At 38.1% G+C, this 19257-nt stretch overlaps 1 protein-coding gene across 26 annotated transcripts in view; it reads left to right on the top strand.

The window, feature by feature from the left end:
- ADGRL2 (adhesion G protein-coupled receptor L2) overlaps positions 1–19257 on the top strand; it is a 384708-nt gene that overhangs the window by 309233 nt on the left and 56218 nt on the right. For all 26 annotated transcript variants that reach the window (XM_042030361.1, XM_042030366.1, XM_042030367.1 and 23 more), the window contains one exon: positions 2761–2974. In XM_042030361.1, coding sequence (XP_041886295.1) covers positions 2761–2974 — 214 coding nt within the window. The remainder of the gene's footprint in view (positions 1–2760; positions 2975–19257) is intronic.

The raw sequence follows: 19257 nt of genomic DNA, 5'->3' as shown, positions 1-19257 counted from the left end.
CTCAGGTGTGTCCTCTGTTGCCTGTGATCTAACCTTGCTCTAATATTTTTAATGTTTGTCCTAATACAGAACTTCTTGTGGATGGCTGTAGGGGGAAAAACGGAAGGATAAAACACATTCATAGTCATTATAGCTGTTGCCATAGATGATGGAGTAAGATTTGCAGGCTGCTGATTTCTGTGTAGCAAACTGCAGAGGTCTTGTGTTTGAATTCAGAGTACTTCCTAGCAGAAGTGGAGCCTGTGCTGCAGGATCTGCAGTAAGGGTCAGTGCTGGTCACAGCGAGCTGGGTGTGGGTTTGTCAGCCCTGACCCCATAACTATCCTGAGCTGCTGCTGCACATGGAGCCACTGACACCTCAGCAGATGTGCCCTGTGCCCCTTTCCTTCTGCCCTGGTGCAAACACCTCTTTGGACAGCTGTAGGTGCTGTTCCCCTTCTTGCTGATAGAAATACAAAAATTGTGGGATGGGTGGAGTCCCCCAGCCAGGCCGTGGTGGTGCCGCAGGCCAGGGAATCCCTGCTGACTACAGGAGATGCAGGCACCATTGCTGCCAGCTGGAGGGATAAGCTTCCTAGGGTCAGCATTACATTTGACAGGAGCAGTAGGATGTAGGAATGGCAGTGACTAGCAACATTACAGTTGATCCCACTGTGGCTGTTGTGATGGTAATTAATCAGAGGAGCTGCAGTATTCACGTGTGGTGGGGACTCAGCATGTACCCCTCCCTGTGCCCGTTTCACGCCCTCACTGAGCTGTGAGCGACTCTGTCTTCATTGTACTAATTTGCTGCATGGGAGGAATGTGTAGGGTATTAATGCCAGGCATTCGTGTTTTAGGTCTTTCCAGCTTTCAGCCCATGGCACCTCAGCAAGCCTCTAATAATAGTGTTTGTTATTGCTCATGGTATGTGCAGCTGAACTGATGGCCAGGAGTGAATTTGAGACAGAACTTGATGCTTTCCACAGCAATATGGCTTCTTCCCTTATTAAAAATTACTGAAACATACTGGCAGGGTAACAGTACTGGTTTCCTGTAGGATATGGTTCCACAGAATATAAAGGCAGACCTGGTCACTGGGCTCTGGCCAGCTGTTCCCCTTGTGGCTGGGCAAATTCACACCCACTCAAAGATCTGCTCCTCTGGGACCTCATCAGTGTCCTGCAGGAGAGGGAGGTAAGGATCAGAGCAGCCCCTGGCATAAGTTCATTACACAAGTCGTACAAAAGCTGGTGCTGGTGCAAGGGCAACGCAGGGACATGCAGGTAGAGGAGGGGTGGATGGGAAGATGGGCTCTGGCTGCCAGGGAGCCACATCCTTTTACTTGCATGATCATTATAAAAAACTTTTGCAGTCTTAACAAATAATCATCTTCATGTAGTAGGAGTTTTAAGCCACAGGTATTAATTCAGTAGAAAAAGTGATGGCCTCTAGTTCATGGGAAAATTTACGATCAAGGGGTTATCTCAAGTTGTTCTTGATTTTTTTAGATACTTGCTTCCTTGCTTCTTCTAATGCATCATACTTTTTAACAAAAGTTTATTTTCTTTGTTTTCAAAAACCATAGAGCTTCAACTTTCTATACTTAGCAGCTATTTCTTTTTGCTGTCACAACTGGTCTCCAAAAGCCTGCACAGAAATATTAATGGCCTTGTGCTACTGTATTTTGAAAACATTTTTAAAACATAGGAAATTCTGCTGAAAGTTTAGGATTTTCTATTTTAAAGAAATAGGTTTTTAACATTACCACATTACCCATCTCATCTTCCAAAAGTCACACAATTTTGTAAGAAACAAAAATACTGTTTAATAATAATAATCCATCAGTAACTGTGTACAAGAAACTGTAGTATACAGATAGTTTTATTCTGATGTAATATATTCTTTTGCATTAAGAAATGTCTCTAAAAGTCTAAACATCTGGATGAATAGCTGAACCTTGTTTTGTTTCTAAATTATTTCATACTGCTTCATTGGAGAAGTTACTTATGTTTAGGAATTCTCTTATGTAGAAAAATGTTAAAAATTAAAATTCTGTGAAACACATCATTTTTGTGAGAGATGGGGAGATTTTATACAGTACACATCTGTGGTACTGATACTTTCTGTATTTGTTTCAAAATCTTATCTATATGTAGTTTAATTTATGTAAAAGACACGGTAAGGAGCACTGGAGTTCAACTAGGTGAAGTGTCAGCATGTATATTGGATCATGTCCATGCTGAGGTCACAAAATAGCTAAGCAAAAGTAACCAACTCTTCCTGGAGAAAAGGAGTCACAAAGTAAGAAAGACTAATGAAGTTGGAAGTTGAAACTATGGCTTTGGGGTTTTTTGTGGTTCTATTGTTTTCTTTTTTAAAATCACTTCTGCAAATCCTGCCTGCTCTGCTGCTTCCCACTTCCAGACATAGCCTGTCTGACTGTGCCCAAGGAGTGGAGACAGAAGCAGAGAGAAAAGAGGTGGAAACTGGAACGTGCAGTGTAGCCATGCAGACAGGCACCGCTGTCTGCTCTGCCCAGGATTAGAAGCAGTGAAAAGGAATTTCCTCCTTTCCCAGATTAAGGACACGGCACCCGTGGTGTAGGGATGTGACAGTTCCATGAAAGATGCCTCGCTTAACATGGTACTGGGTCAAACGGTGTAAAGATGCACTTCCTTCAGCACATGAGAGTTAGTGCTTATGTGACAGAAGAAGAATAGTCTAGTGCAGTATATCCTTTAGGTTCAATCCCATTTTGTCCTTGTTTTTTTTTTTAAGGTTTCAGCCGAGCAGCACTACCGTTTGGTTTGGTTAGGAGGGAGCTCTCCTGTGAAGGCTACTCCATTGACCTGCGGTGTCCAGGAAGCGATGTTATCATGATAGAAAGTGCTAACTATGGACGGACAGACGACAAGATCTGTGATGCTGACCCTTTCCAGATGGAGAACACAGAATGCTTCCTTCCAGACGCCTACAAAATTATGACACAAAGGTAAAAATGCATGTATCGTGGTAAGGACCAAAGTGGAAAAATGCCTGCATTAATACAGAGAGAGGTATATACTGTAAGAAATGTTGAGTTGTAATTGCCAGTTTGCTGTTCAGGTAGTATTGTTTCTATCTAATAATATTTAAAGGAAATAAAAACTACCAGTTGCAATTAGAGGTTTTGGGGTTTTTTAAGTTTTGTAAACAAACGTTAAAAAGCAGGAAGATAACTTCAAGGAGAATGAAACAATTCAGTTATTTGGTGATTCCCTATCTCCTTGTCTTTCAGGTGGTCGAACAGCCCTGAGAATGTTTCCAAATGCCTGCTGTATTTTTCAGTACATGCAGTAAATCACTGCCATAGTTCCCAACAGTAGTTCCCTCCAATAGAAAATGCCAGGATGATTACATGCCAGGATGATTATATGTCATTATACATGTGTGTACAAGCATACACGTGCATATAAGCACAAGTTACATTCTCTTAGTGACAGTGCTCGTCATTCAGAGAAGACAGAAGAGCCAACCAAGAATCATTAAATCATTTAGCTTGAAAAAGACTTTTAAGATTATAGAATCCAACCATTAGCCTGGCACTGCCAATTTCACTTCTAAATCATGTTCCCAACTGCCAATAAAAGTATTTTTAGTGCAAAAGGTGCATGAGAGCTCAGATTCAGAGGAAGTCCTGTGCTAATTGCAGGCAGCAGTCACCTACTACTGACAGTTGTGGAAATGTCAGCACAAATCAGTCACTGGCATTGCTACTGGCTTAAACTAAAAGCCTAAATGAGTTCAGGATTGGTTGGAAGTTTTCCTCCCAGTGTCTTTTTCCTAGGGTAGGGAATCTGAACAGAAAGGGGAGGGGATAACCTGGAAGCTTTCTGGTGCATGTACACAGATGTGTCAAATGAAATATGCAAGTTGTCCTGCCTGCTGTGCTTCATTTCCTCCGTTTGAACATGGTAACACTTAATAACATAGTCACCTCTTTAAAATAGCTTTCCATTTTGATTTACCAATTCAGTCGAGTTTTCATGAGTGGGACCCTTAAATTTTTTTATCATTTTTATGTGAATATGTGGATGTTTTCTACTTCTGTAGTCAAATATTTGGGCTGGACCTCAGACTTCAATTTCAAATGTTGGAGGTAAATTAAGGATATCAGGTCTTTTATTCCTGTTCTGTGTTGAACCTGTGACTTGTTTTATGATCAGTAAGGGAAAGGCTCCATCATTACACTATTAAAAAGGTAATATAACTTCTTTAAATCATGTTTGAATTATCTTCTTGTGGTTCTAGTTCGTAGTTGTTAATTAGATCAAGCCAGATTTCCATCGAGACTGCAGCAGCAGTGTCATCATCCTCTAATCTGTCAACTCCCTTTGAAACCACCTTCAATTGCTTTTGTAAATGTAGTGCCTCTCTGTAGACTTCCTTGTTGTGTAAAATGCATGTTGTGTTTTGATCAAAGTCGTCCTTATGTTCACAGCAAATATACAGATTAAGGTAGTCAGAGACAAATACAGAGGCACAATCTTGCTTGAAGTGACATCAGACTGTTACTGGAAAGCTGAAATTTCTGTCTTTCCCTTTCAGTCCTTTCAGTTAATCAGCTGTAAGTTTATGATAGCATAGTCTATTTTTGAACTTCCCCCATCTTCTACCTTTATGCTTTGTTCAACATTAAAATAAAGTTGTGATCACATATAGGACATTGGTTCAGATTATCTATGCTAAGAGTTTTTCGTTTTTGTTCTCTTTTTTTTGTCTGACATTTATAGCAATTTGGAAGTTTGCTTTCATATTTTTCTTTCTTAGATCCTGTCATTAAGTAGAAAAGCTGTCTCTTGTCTTGCTTAATCTTTTCCAAAATTGCTCAGTTTGTGCTATATTGCAAGCATAGAAGAATGTTGCAAATTTCTTATGAAATACTAGAAGTTCTTGTATCTCATTTATTTATAACTGCATCGGTGATTGTAGTTTTTTGTTGTCTAAGGAAAATTGTTGTTTCGCACTCAGTATGTATCCTTGAGCTGATCTATTAAAGTTACACATCAGCTGTATTTTGATGGCAGCAATTGCATAGAAAAGTCTCACCTGAAGGACTATCAAGTTCATTGCTTTTCCTTTTTATTTAATTAATAGAAAAAAAAAAGAACTTTTGATGACAGGGAAAGCTTTTCTTCCCTACCTTTAGAAATAATCAGCAATAGTTTCTGTATTTCTACTTAAAATCTTGCAGTGTTTACTTTTAAGGACCTGTTTTTATCACTTCAGTCAACCGTGCTACCGCTGCATTTGACCACTCAATTCATTTTAGACATACAGTTAAATGTAGTTCCACAGCAATTATTAAGTACTCATTATTCATTTGCAACATTACTCCACAGCTTTTGCACAGCAACTACATTTACTGCAATTACAAGGTGAAAACACTAGCTTAATGAGATCAATACTGTGAAATCTGAAGATTGAAAAATAAGATGAGGTTTCCAGTTTAACACAAAGCCGTGTAATCACGTGCCCTGCTCCCCTTCTAGAGAATTTGAGATAGTGGCACACAGACCTTGCCGGTGTCCACTGATGCATCAGCTCTTCTTTCTCAGAATGAGCTGCTACTTAATCTTTTCTACCTCTTTCTTTTCAGCAGTTCTCAAAAGATTTTTAACTTAATGCGTTCCTGGGAAGCCTGACTAGAACACTAATGACTTCATTGCTTTGCTTTTACCTTTGTAAAGTAGTTATTAAATTTTTAGTCCCTGATTGAAATTACATCCCAATTATTCCAGAATAAAGTCTTTCAGATGTATTTAGATTCTATGTAAACTTCAGACTGTCATGGTTAAAATTAAAGCTTTGAAGAAAGAGACTAGACCTTTAGAAACTCCTTCTCCTCTTTCACACTTCTCTGATAATTAACCCCAGCGTTTGCATATTGTCAAGTTTGAGAGATTCTACCGCACACTGCAGTTCAGTACAGAAGTAAGCTTATTTCTGGAATATTTGGTGAGCAAGTAGCATAAGTGAGTGCCAGAGGAACCACGTTTCAGGCAGTTAGATCTTAGTCAAACTCCTCTGTGCTCTGCTGTCCTTTAGCAGGGACAAATCTCTGTTTCCTTTTCATTTAAAAACAAATTAAATGAGCAGGGACGCAGAAGATGCAAAGCAGCCTGAGAAAATTGCTGTAGTTGCTTGCTCATAAAGTGTGTTTGTGTGGCTGTAGCAGAAACTGCCATGAAACTTGGAAGTTGATAAGGCTAATACTGCTCTTTTTAGGCATGGCAGAGATTTGAAAATTAACAGCATAAAATTTACTTATGACCTTGTCTTACCCATTTCCGTGGCAAGCGGATTGCAGGCGGATCGCATGAGTTCTGTTCAAACCACCTGGGTGTTTGAAGATTTTCTGTCTCCAATGTCAACTTCAAAGCCCTGGTCTGGATCATAGCTTTTTGTTAGGAGAAGCATAAAGGTTACCTAGGTACCACACAGAGTTTGGGGGTCTGTTTTATTAGGTTAAAATAATAATGGATATTTAAAAGTACTTCTGCATACATACTTAAAATATATTTCAAATCAAAAGTCTCTTATGTATGTAATTTTATAGAGGAATAATGAGATGCTAAGTTGGGTTCTAGCATGCTGGGACCATTCTTTTTGAATTAAAAATAGGGGTTGTTTAGTAGGAATAATTTTTCCTAGTCCTAAATTTTTTGTTTAGGAAAAGTTCATGGTTATTTATTGTCACGATTGGACACTATAACTATCTTCATGATTCAAGGACAGTGCAGTTAGATTTTTTTTTTTTTTTTTTTACTGACTTTGTGTTTAAATATATACTTGGATGGTGTGGCAGATAACAATTTTGAATAATATAATTTTAAATTTCGTTAAATCCCATATTTTAAAAATGACGGGTCCTGTTCCTATCGGTACACCTTATTTTTTAAGCAGTTGTACTTATAGCTATTGTTGGGGTTAGAAAATTATTATTTTTTGTTTAAAGAAAATGAAGCCTATCCACTCAGAATCTGGAATCATTTACCTAGATGCAAAATTCAAACATTTACTCTTGACAGCCAAGTTAATGTTAAGCTTAGAAGGAAGACGCTTTCCCTCCTAGCAAAGGCTAAAATACCTTGAATTTTTAAGTGGGAACTGTATGCTCTCTGATCTGATACCAAGAGTGTTGTTGTAAACAAATGTTGAAAAGAAGAAAATTCGAAATGTTTAAACTTCCTTTGCAGACTGTGTAAACATCTACATTAAAAGACAGTGCTCTCACAGGTGGGATATTCAGTTATTTTTGATCTGGTTTTTGATCTGCAACAGAAAGGCAGTTACATCACTTCTGCACTGAAATAGCCTTTAAATTCTATTTTCACCTACAATTTATACTATAATTGTGGCTTTTGTGAACTTTACATCATTACTAAGCATAGTTAATTGGTATAATTTTGCTTTCTAAATCTGCACAAACAAAGCAAACCTCATTTTCCATAGGTAAGCTTAAACATAAAAATATGTCAGGTATAATAGATGAACTTAGACAACTGTAATTTTTTTAATACTCTTCCCTTTTAAAACATTGCTGCAGAAAAGCGAAGGATTAAAAGAGGAATAAATCCTCTTCATCAGTGTTTATTTTTTCTGTTGCATGTATCCTGTTCTATCTCTAGCACAAGCAACACATGTACCTTCAATTACCATGTCCATCATGACACCAGTGAAGAGTTCACGTCTGGGTTTTTGTTACCATGAACTTTTCTCACATGGCAATGCTCTTAACCTGTTATGTCCATCATCTCTCTGCAAGACAGCTGCACTTCAGCAGAGGGTTTTCAGAATCTAAGTGACATGCCCCTGCCCCGCTGAGTGACCAAGGGAAAGCTGAAGGAAGGAACATACCCATTCCTTCTCCTAAGACTTATTTTTTCTTAATCCAACCCATGGGAGATTGGGAGACTGGAGATGTTCATTCTTTTCCATCTATTCACACATCCAAGAAATAGCTCATTTTGAAAAATCGTTTATATAAATGAGTAAGACATTTTTAAAAGAAAACAAAATGAGGTCTGTTCCAAAGAAGACTCATCTCTCAAGCCCTCTTTCCTGTTCCTGTTTGTCAGGTCAGCAGAGAAAGCACTGTCATACCATATTAGTGTCCTTTCAAGTAAAAACAAGTTTGTTCTGTTCCATAATGTGAGTGAATAAAGCAAATCTTCCACTGGACTCCAGGCTTGGGTGGGCACTGGGTAAAATCTATAACCAATGAATCTCTTTCATCGTAGCAAAAAGGTGTAGTCAGAAGGAAACTTGGCACAGGGTGCTTTGCTGGTAGAATGCAGTGGGTCGCTGCAGAGCTGAATTCCAGCCTTTGCAAGACTTCCAAAGAGAAGCATTTCAGAGCCTTTTTCAAAAACAGTGCCTTCAGACAGGGTCCATGGTTGATTCAGTGTTTAAACTGCAGCACACTTCAGATTTGCATTTCTTGATATGACTTAGCCTTTTTCACGGGCTGGATTTTATCCTTTGCCTTTTGGAGCTGCCTGTGATTGAGATAATGTCACAATGCACTTTGGGGGTCTGCCAGGCTTAGGCAAGGGCTCTGCTGACCCCTGCTGCTATCCTTGCTTTTTCCCTTGCTTTTCCTTCTGCAGCCGAAGGTTGCCTTTCTTTGCTAAGGATACTATGAGGTGAAAAGTGTTTTCGAATAAGAGGTACACCTTGCCTTTTTCTGCTTTCTGCATGTCTTTCCTTTTTATGTCCGAGAAATCCCAGTGCTGATGACAGGGTAGCACAGGCTGTTGTGGATTGGGTACGTTCCTGGAATTCACACAAATCGGAGGTTCTGTGGTACTGAGGCTGCTCTCACTAACAAGGACCTTTTGCTTTGGCATGACAGCGCTTTCTGTTTCAGCTTCCTGACAGCTGCTTCACAAAACATTTACCATACAACATTATCAACATTATTGTCTTGGTTTTGAAAGACAGGTGTCTGCTAAGGAAGGCAGAGGCCCCCCTTGAAGTGGCAGATATAACCCCTTTTCCCTCCAAGTTATTATATTCTGAAATCAAGGGCCTTTAGGCAAAGATGTGGGAAATAGGAATAACAGTTCTTTACTCTCTCTATATATATGTATATAACCAGTCAAACAAAACAACAACAACTATGGCAGTAACAGCAGTCACAAACCCAGTGCCAGCCTTCTCGGCTGTCAGGCTATTTCCCCTCGGGTGCAGTTCCGCTCGCAGCCGGCAGGGGCGCTGGCGGCTCCCGGTGAGCAGGGCAGGTGCGATGGTTCCCCCGCGGCTGCAGGGGGCGCTCCGGAGCGAGCTCGGGAAACACGCGGCACTGGTGCTCTGGGATCCCGGGAAGGGATGGAACAAAGGCTTCACAAACCCCTGGGCAGCCGATCCCGGACTCTCAGGAACAGCGGCTGAAGCGGCAGGGACGGACGCAAATCCCGGGTGGCAGACGAGATGTATCCAGATGGGAAAAGCCCACGGAGGCCCAGGCAGGCAGGGCGAGCAGGGCTACAGCGTAGCGGAAGCTCAAAGCAGCAGCGGGACAGGGCAGCCACAGCCCGGTCTCCAGCAGGGCAGGGAAAGCGGCTTTTGGGGTCCCGGCGTTGTTTCCAGCAGGAAGAAAGAACGGCCAAAAAGAAAGAAGCAGCAGCTCCTTTCTCTGCAGCTTCTCTCTCTGGACGCTCAGAGCGAACTGACCCCACACCCAGGTGTAGACAAAAGAGTAGCCAGGTCCGCCCCACTCCCCTTTTGTCTTTCTTAAGTACAGCTATTTGTCCCCTAGCAACATGCATATGGGAGAAAATTCCTTTAACAGGAAAAAAAAAAAAAACAGACTAAACTAAAACCCCAACAATTATATATCTTTTTCTTAAGCGCCCTTTTAAAATGAAGGTTTAATTAATCTGAAACAGACATAGCTCTTAGTACAGCAGTCAACCCTGTGACTATTTTGTTGTAGCAGAAGCTTAAAATGCTCTTTATTTTGAAACTAAACTTTTCACAATACCGAGCTGGGGCCAGATTGATTTCTGTTTTGTTTTCTATGTGTTAGTCACAAGACATAGTTAGGACTCAAATACAAATAAAAAAGCAGAAATACATGTAGACTGTTTTCCTGAACAAGGCATAATCACAGAGCCTAGAAGGTTCCTGAAACACACCACAGTTCTTGGCGTTATTACAGCAGAAAACAGCAGTACCCGTGACTGAGATGAACCTTTTCTGGCATTGTGTATTTTCACTATCATTAATTCTTAATTTGAAAATAGTAGGTCTAGTTTTACTCATTAAAAATAGGAGGTTTTGTTAATGGGGTGGTTCTGTCATGGTATTACTTAGTAAATTAAATACAAATCCTCATATTACGAGGTTCTTAGCAGTCAGGTGAGGGGAAATAGCTGTCAGTGGTACTTGATCATCATTTTGCAGTGTGTTCTATTTTAATTTTCTGCAGAAGAAATTTTACTACACACGTGCAAGCGCATAACACACGGGCGCGTGGCTGTAGTCACGACATTGGACAAGCTACAAAAGAAACAACAAAAGGATCATTCATACCAACTAATTACATTTAAAATTTAGATTTAGTTTGCTTCAACAAAGATGGGATTCATTATTTTACTAGGATGTAGCTTGACATTCTGTTTAATGTTTTCATATCTTACATTCAAGTAGTTTTCTTCCTTTATTATTGGCAAACCACAATCAAATTCTTCTTAAGTCAGCAGATCTCTTATCTGGCAGGATCATATATACATACTCATCAGTCATTCCTTGCTATTCATGGGGTGAAAATAAATGTAACGAACTATACATATGTATAAATAAAATTTTAAATATTATATGCTGTTGCTTGTGTATTTGAGCATCATACAAAATACATGCTTCAGCCTGTGATTTTCTTGTGGTTTTTTTCTGCTTGCTGAAATGGGCTCTACTAAGTGTGTACACTGTTTAGCCCAGTTAATCACGTACTGTATGTTTTGGGTATGTAATTACCTCTCTTAGTAATTTGCTAATTTTTTGAGAACTTGACTGAGACAACATTGCTTAACCTTCAGCACTGTTCAGTTGAATTTTGTGTCCTCTTGAAAGAGTTTGCATGAATTTTACATGGTTTTCATATTTCTAGTCTAGCCAATATAAGTTCCTGGTTCAGTTGCAGTCAGAACTTTATTATTAAAAATTCTGATTTACTTATATATTGCTGTGCCAAATTTAGTTCATATAGAATAATAATAATGTAATAGTTGAAGCCTATTAATTCCTCCCACCCCAATAAAACCTCCATAATACTTAGCCAGAACAGCTACATTATCAGATAAGTTGATTTAGGACTTCATACATGTGTTCATATAGCCATTTATCTCTACCCTTTCTGAGGAGACCTTTATTAAGCTGTGATGACTGCTGAATATGAAATGTAACCAAGATTATTTTTTTATTCAAATATAATTTAAATATTCATCAAAGAGGAGTTATGCTTGAAACTGACAGAGACTATTAACATCAAAAAATATAATTAACTGCACTGGGTATCATGAAGCAGAGTTAGCCAAATAGCCGAGAGGTCTAATTGCTCTGGAGTCTGAGAAGCAATAGTTTTATTTTATACTGTTGCTGTGGAATTAATAGTGATGTGGTTTCCTATGTGAGGCAATTAAAAGCTGCCTGTTAAGGTTCATTGCACTATAGGAAATCTGTTGAATATCACTTAGTAAACAGAACTGACATGGAAAAGGTACATGCAGGTGGGCAAAGCAGGGTATGGATCATAAATTAGGACAGATTAATATGAATTAAATATATGTAAGTAGATTATGAGTACTTTCTAGTGTTAAAAGTCAACAGTAGCCATGAAAGTGAAAAGTTTTCATTAGTAACACAAAGGAAATAGAATTTAAAGATTATTAGAATGAAGATGTTTAATTCAGAGGAAAGAAATAGAAGAGTAACATGGGTTTAAAAATTAAAAACTGTCTACAGAGTAGCATAGAAATTAGCAGATCTCATTCTGTAAATTTCCTTCTGCCATGGAATAATCTCCTACTTACAATAAAAAGAACCTTCTGACCTTTGTGGCTCAATTAAGCTTTTAGTAGAATTCAACAAGAAAAATCTTCTTTATTGAATTCCATAGATTCTGCCTGTGCCCAGGGTATACATTCTAAAAAGGGGTGGCCATATTCATGACATTTTGACATTAATGAGGTTGCTGAAATGGAAGAGTTTAAGGATCAAAGATACAAGCAATAGTGGTATTTTACAGCATTTCTTTTTTTCCTCTCTAATAATAAAATTGCAATTTAATTGCTTAATAAATGGGCCGTGATTACTGAAAGACATAGATAATTTCCGTCTTTGCATTTTATCTTCTCCATATTGCAGAACAATAATTAGCAAAAATACTACTGCCACAAATGAAAGAAGTCTTTTTTTTATTTCTTTTCCTCTGTGTAATAACTGTGAATGAAAGGAGTTTGCGTGTGTGTCCTTTAGTCTAGTGAGATACTCAGTGTCTATGGTTTTAAGAAGCAATCTCAAAAGCTAATGTCATACTGGTAAAATAAAATCACACGAAGAATTCAACTAGAATTCCTGCTTTATATAAAGATTGGCTGCGTGTTTCATACATTATTGAGCAGGCTTACCCTGTTTATATCAGTGACATAAGAGTGTGTGCTACTTTCTCAGAAGAGCACTGTCTTTGCCGCTTCACAGCACAGTGCCTTGTACTCCCAGGCTTGCACATGGTGTTAGCAGATATTTAAAGCACTTCAGCTTAACATTTTATAGGTCATGATGAACTGAGCCTATAAAACAAGTTACTGCAATGAAGTTAATGCAGTCTTAAGAGTGTTACATAGACCAAATACTCAGTATTCGGGATATTTTTAGCCCACTCTAGACATATCAATGGGAAGAAAAGGTTCTTACCACGAAGAATTTTTAAACCTGATTTACAATACACTTGCAGTACAGAAGCTTTACTACAAATTTACTATGGAAAGCCATTTTTTTCAGGTTTACTGGGTAATACAGTTACTATAGGAACCTTTGAATTTCAAGTTGCTCTACTACACACACACACACACACACACACACACATACACATATACATGCTAAACAGAAAAAAAGAGAAGAAATGAGGCAGAAAAATCATTTCATTGGGCAAGCTGCCCTGACCAAAGTCATGCACTTTGACCACCTTGGAGGAAGAAGTCTTACTCCTTCTTGGTGTCACCAACCTGTACAACGTTTCATCTGGCAAGATGTGTATTTTCCTGTAGTAGGTGCAAAGGCATCTATATTCCTTTCTTAGTAGTAATCTATGATCTTTAACCTTACTGTTCATTGCTTCTCAGATGCCTTACTTCTTGTGATATATCTCTATATGATGAAGGAGCAATTTGGAAAGGTATTTAATACACACCTTTTTGCAGCACTGTAAAATTGTTTCACCAAAACTCAAGAGTTTGTGCTCTGTCTGTTAAATACTTTCTTGTAGGCTGAATTGTAAGTGTAGCAATAACGTGACAGTTCCGAACCCATAATCTTTCCCTGTTTACTGAATTTATTACAGGCATTGAGTTCAACTGTACTGTTACACTCATGAAACTGTAGGTGTTTTCTCATCTAGGATGTAGCAGCGGTGATATTACTTTCAGTATATTTTTCTGGTGCCAGCATCACTGGTGGGTATGAAAAACATAATTTACTTTGTGTATTTAGCTTTCTTGTATAATTTTGCTGCCTTTGTGACAGAGATACAGCAAAAGAACACCTCCTGGAGTCACATTTAAAACAGGAGCACTTTGGGTAATGTACTGTAGACAGAACTCATATGAGTTAGAGCTCACTTATCATGAATGCCATCAGCAGTGCCTTGTTGCTTTCTTATCAGCCACTTCCTGCTGTCAGCCCAATGCTTATTTCAATAGTAAAGGATTTGCATCAAATGTAACACAGTATTATGTATGGCTAACATGCGGTTTTTAATTGTGCAGGCACATGAGACTCCTTCAGTGGTAGACAGTTTGATAAAAGGATTAGATCATGAATATTTTTGACACAATTAAAGATTTTCTGTGCATTGACAAAGTGAGGCTAGTGAATTTTCTGATACATGTTTTACAGTGGGGAATATGCTTAGTTTGTGTAAAAGCCAGCTGCAGAATATATAGGATTTTTGCAGATGTGGGAACAAGCAAACGGAAGCAGTCCCCTAAACTTTGTTTGGCTTAAAACTGGAAGTTCCAGGAATCAGAGTGAACAGTTCAAATTAGTAACTTAATCCCTTAACTTCAGATTGCAAAGAAAAAGTGGGATTGTGCTTTCCAAGTTAGAACAGCATACTTTTGCAGGGGAAGTCCTATACCTGGAAGCCCTGCAAGCTTTCCAGATGATAATTAGATCCAGACATCCCTGTGGGTAATGAATAACAGTGCTTTTGTGACAGGCATTCCTCTCAGAAGAAAAGAAAGTACTTGTAGTGAGGACTCTCAGACACATTTTAATAGGAAATGACACCACTGTTACAGGGTTGATTAAAGATCTACCAAGGGACAGCACTTCTGGAAAAAATCAGCAGATGAAATGAGAAAAGTTGTAATTTTATTATTAGTTATCAGTTAAATATGCGTAACTTTAAGGCCATGAAATCTGCACTAAAAATTATGAGAAAAAGGATTGTACCTTCTTGCTAGCGGATTGCACTTTTATAAATCTCTTAAAATAACCAAACTGTCTTTTGCCTCTTGCTCAGCATTTTGCTCTGAGTTCTGTTGAGCTGTGTAAATGAGTCACTCTGTAGCCCTGTGGAATTGGTGGATATGCAGCATTGGGCACATGGCCTCTGTTGATGAAAACAATAACCCAAAAAGGGGCTATTCCCCAAGGCAAGTTTACAAAAAACAATTTATTCTTTTTCACCCTGTAAAACTCATCTTACATGCAGGATCTCTTGCATTATTACAAACTCTAATCCTCTGAGTGGGTAATTAACGGACCAGAAAAGCCATTTGTGGAAAGAAAGAGCCATAAGGGTGAAAAATATTTCTCTGCTGAATGATCTTTAAGGAGTAAATAATTACAAGAGTGAGAGGTTTGGGATGACCAATCTAAATCTGAACATAATTAGGATGAACACAGTTTGAAAATCGAAGCAGTTGGCATGTGCAACAATTCTCATATCAGAAGACTAATTAAATATTTAAAAGCCCAAAACCCCTCACTATTCACAGAAAAATAATCTGCCACAAAAGGGTCTGTAACTTTGCAGATAATTAGGAAGGGTTATAGGGGGGAAAAAATCACAGATTGGCTCCAAGGTTCTGCAAGGTCACGTTTTATTATGGTGCATCTTTTATATGGTCTGATAACAAGATCTTGCTAATTTAATCTAAGTAGGGCATCCCATAGCGATTTCCCATTTCCCTTGTTAAAAATATGATCATTTTTCCATATGCCAACTGCAATAGGTGAACATTTTTATAAATAATTTCTCCTAATTGATACAGGCTATAGTATTTTTAATTATTCAAGGTGAATGCATGTGTTAAAGTTGAGTTAAGGTTGTTCCCACTGCATGCCCCGTGTGAAATTGTCCTCATCCTTGCTGTTGCACAGGGAACCAAAGGGCTCTACGGCATCTGGTTGTCTCAATGGCCAATTCTGTAAATGACAAAATCTTAATTTCCTGTTAGAGGCAAAAGAGTTTTTTGTTGAATATGCATTTCTGTAAGCAGAAGAGAGGTATTAAACTCAGGAGACTGATTGTGAATCATGCTGAATTTGCATTGCACAGACCTGGAGGTCTGGTGGAAGTGTGAGGATTGAAAGCGTACGAAGGCTTCTGTGTTTCAAAAGTTGCAGTAGCAAATCATACCTGTCATCTAAAATACCTGATTTTAGTAATTAAAGTGGGTGATTGTTTAAAATGTATTTCAGATCTGTGCAAATTAATATGAAGGATAAGGCTACATGTTTTCAGTATTGTAATTCTTCCAGTTACTCATTTAATAATGACTCAGGAGCTGTCTTAAGTTAAATAACTTTTAACTACATTATGAATATGCTGCGTACCAAGCCATGGATAAAAAAGATCGACAATGCTGCAAAAAAAGAATTTTAAAGGGTTTTTACTCTTATCCTGTGCTCTCTACCTGGTAGTCTCTTCTCCTGCAAGTCTGTTGCAGTGTTATTCCTAAGGATCAGACACTGTGCTGCAGGATTTTCTCTTGGATTTTCTATAGCTCTGCTCTAGCACTGTGTCTCTGAAATAAATGCCCCTTCGTAAAGCTCTGGGTTTATTACACAGCCCCACATTTCTCCCTGAAACCTGCTCAACACACAAGGCATGCTGCTGCACTCATGCTCATTCAGTGTGAATAATCTGTGCAAATTGCTCAGATACGACGATGCTGCACTAGTAAAGTTTTCATTAGTAAGTAAGCATAGCTGCAGGCTATTTATTTTGTCTAAATGGTGAAACATTTAATTGGATCTTTTGAACTTACTACTTTTCAGCAGTGTGGATCTGCTTGGCTTAGTTGTGTTCTAAGATGTACACTGCCTGTAATCCCATGCTGCAGCTTGCTTGCAAATATGCATCCACATAAATAATATGAAAAATATTATTATTATGAAAAATTACTGTATTTTCATTTCTTATTCATCAGGTGGGGTTACATTAGAAACACTTTCTCTAAAGAACAGGTCTCTTCTTCTTCATACTGTTACGGGGTTTAGGATTGCACCTACACAGACCTCACCAGGAGATTGTTCCATTTACTTTGCACACATCACTGCATCTTTGATACTTAGTTTTACTGTCCTTGATTTACAGCCATCTCCTCACAAGCTCTGATTGGTCTAGTAGGCCTTTGGTATATGTGATAGAAAGTAGTAGAGATAGAGAAGTGGAATTATGAAAGCACCTAAAAATACCAAGAGAAGGCAGGAGTTACATATTCCACTGGAATCCTCATTTTCTTTTTGTTTTTCTTTTTTTTCCCTTCTCCCTGTTTTATCTGATGCTCCAGTTTCAGGTTAATGATAACCCCATAATAATAGCATTTACAGCAATAAGCAAAGTATTAGAACAAGGATGAACTGTAACAAGAAAAAACTGTTTCTGATAGCTTAGAGGTTGGTAAGTGAGAAGATTCCTCATTTTAACAGTGACTGCTTTGAACTTAGAGACATGAATACCAAAAGGCAAATGGGTCATAACTAAATGTATTAAAGTTGTAAGAAGAGGTTGAAGGCAAGAAATATCGTTAAATTACTTTGCCATATACATTCATTGATAGTGAATCAGACTGGGTAATTCTAAGAAGAGACCTATGGGAGTTGCATATTTTATGCTGTGTTTTATTGTCTGTTTGGAGTTTTTATGCTTAATGCGTACCCTCAGACTCCCACAAGATTGCATTGTATAAGGAAAGCACAATTAAATATTACTGCATTTTTTATTGGGCAAATGGAAACAAGGCTATGGTGCACCTTCTCCTACAATATTAATTATACACTAGCTTCCTTATATATGTTTACTTGATAATTAGGAAGATTCAACAAATCATTAATATTATATTTAAAAAGAAAACAGAAGGAAAAAAGCCTTTTTTTTCTTTGCCCCAAATATTTGTCATCCAAATCCCCCAGATTTATTACTGTAATGGTCATGTTGCCAGGTGCATGGAAAATCCCAGGGCTGGTTCATGAATTTTCAAACCAAGCTCTAGGATGCCTCACTGCTTTCGCAGTCGTAGGAGAGTCACCAATATTTAGACACAGCTCTTGTGGCCAAATTCTGCTATCATACCTGCTCATGTATCTCCTTCTTTTTCTTAGATTATGAAAACTACCAAGCACAGCTCACTAAATCTGTTTACTCTTTGAGCTCTGCAAAATAGGTGCTATTTTCTTTTTGCGTGCTCATTCCCCTATAATAGTTTTGGGGCTTCTAACTTAAAAATAATTTTTAGAAAATCTTACACAGAAATAAGCAACCTTTTCAGTGTGTCTTCCTGGGTTTTAAAAGGCCAGTCCCAGGATTATATATCTATCTTTAAGAGCATGTGGCTCTGTAGGATGTTCACTCATCCTGCATGGGAAGGATAGTGCTTGAGCACTGTGGAAATGGCAGCAATGGCTGGCCAATCCTGCTTCAAATCCAGGCTTTATAGGAAGGCTGGATTTTCTTAGCAGGTCTTTTTTCCAGGTTTTGGTTAGGCTTAAATTGCTCACTCATTAGGTCTCAGTGTGTAATAATGTATGGCTTGTGAGGTGAATTTGAAACTCAGAATTTAAATACATTCCTTTAAATTTACCTAGTGTGGCATGTCTTTGTGTATACTTATGTATCTAAACACCCCTAAAATAAAATCTCTGTTCTCTATGTTATATGTAAGTTTTGTACATACTTTCCAAGACAAAATTAATAAAACAAAACATTTAAGTAATATCTAACTTCTTCATACATATGTAACTTTGCATTTAATGACAGGAGTGGAGGTTTAGTGAATATGCATACAAAAGCAAAAACACCTCTCACATGGCACTTGTAGACCATTAGAAATATATCTGTAAAGACAGCTACTTACTCTGGGTAATGAGGTTCAGGAATTTTTCAGTGTAAGTCATCACATGAAGTGCATTCATCCCATATTCCCATATCTTTTTACTCAGACTGCAGCTCACCCAGGGTGAATAAGGAACAAGAAGACCATATGGAGTATGTGGTGCTACAACTTGGAGTTTACGTGCCTCAAGTGGTGTTTAAGCAGGTTGCTGCAGGCGATATGCAGGAACATGCCGTCGTGCTGGCTTTTAAGTATTTAATCAATATGCTGAAAGAGAAATATTGTCAGAACTGACTTGAAAGTTTCAAAACATACCAAAATAGTTTTTATAATGTATCAATGTTAGTAAAATTAATTTTCTTTATTAAATGTGGGTTTATATTTTATTGAATTACATGTGACTTTTCTGGTTTTGGATTTTACCCTGCTTAAGGAAACACTGCATTTACAGAAATACACCATTAGGAATATGCAAAATTATTTTGATAGTTCTTTTTTGGCTATGCCTTTATCCATATCCTTTTCAAAATAACATGATGTTTCTTTTGTGTGTACTATCTTTGTCAAAGTTATGCATGCATAAAAAAAAGCATTAGAAGGATAAATTGCAATGTGGACATTATTTCATACATACCTTATTTTTGCAAACTGCAAGAACCACTTGAAAAGG

Source organism: Corvus kubaryi, unplaced genomic scaffold (genome assembly GCF_017639235.1).
Source record: "Corvus kubaryi isolate FWS band 111438036 unplaced genomic scaffold, C.kubaryi_AGA036_p1.0 37334, whole genome shotgun sequence".
In the NCBI taxonomy this organism is placed as follows: Eukaryota; Metazoa; Chordata; class Aves; order Passeriformes; family Corvidae; genus Corvus; species Corvus kubaryi.
Note: the sequence above shows the minus strand (reverse complement) of the source record. Positions and strands in the feature narration are given on the sequence as shown.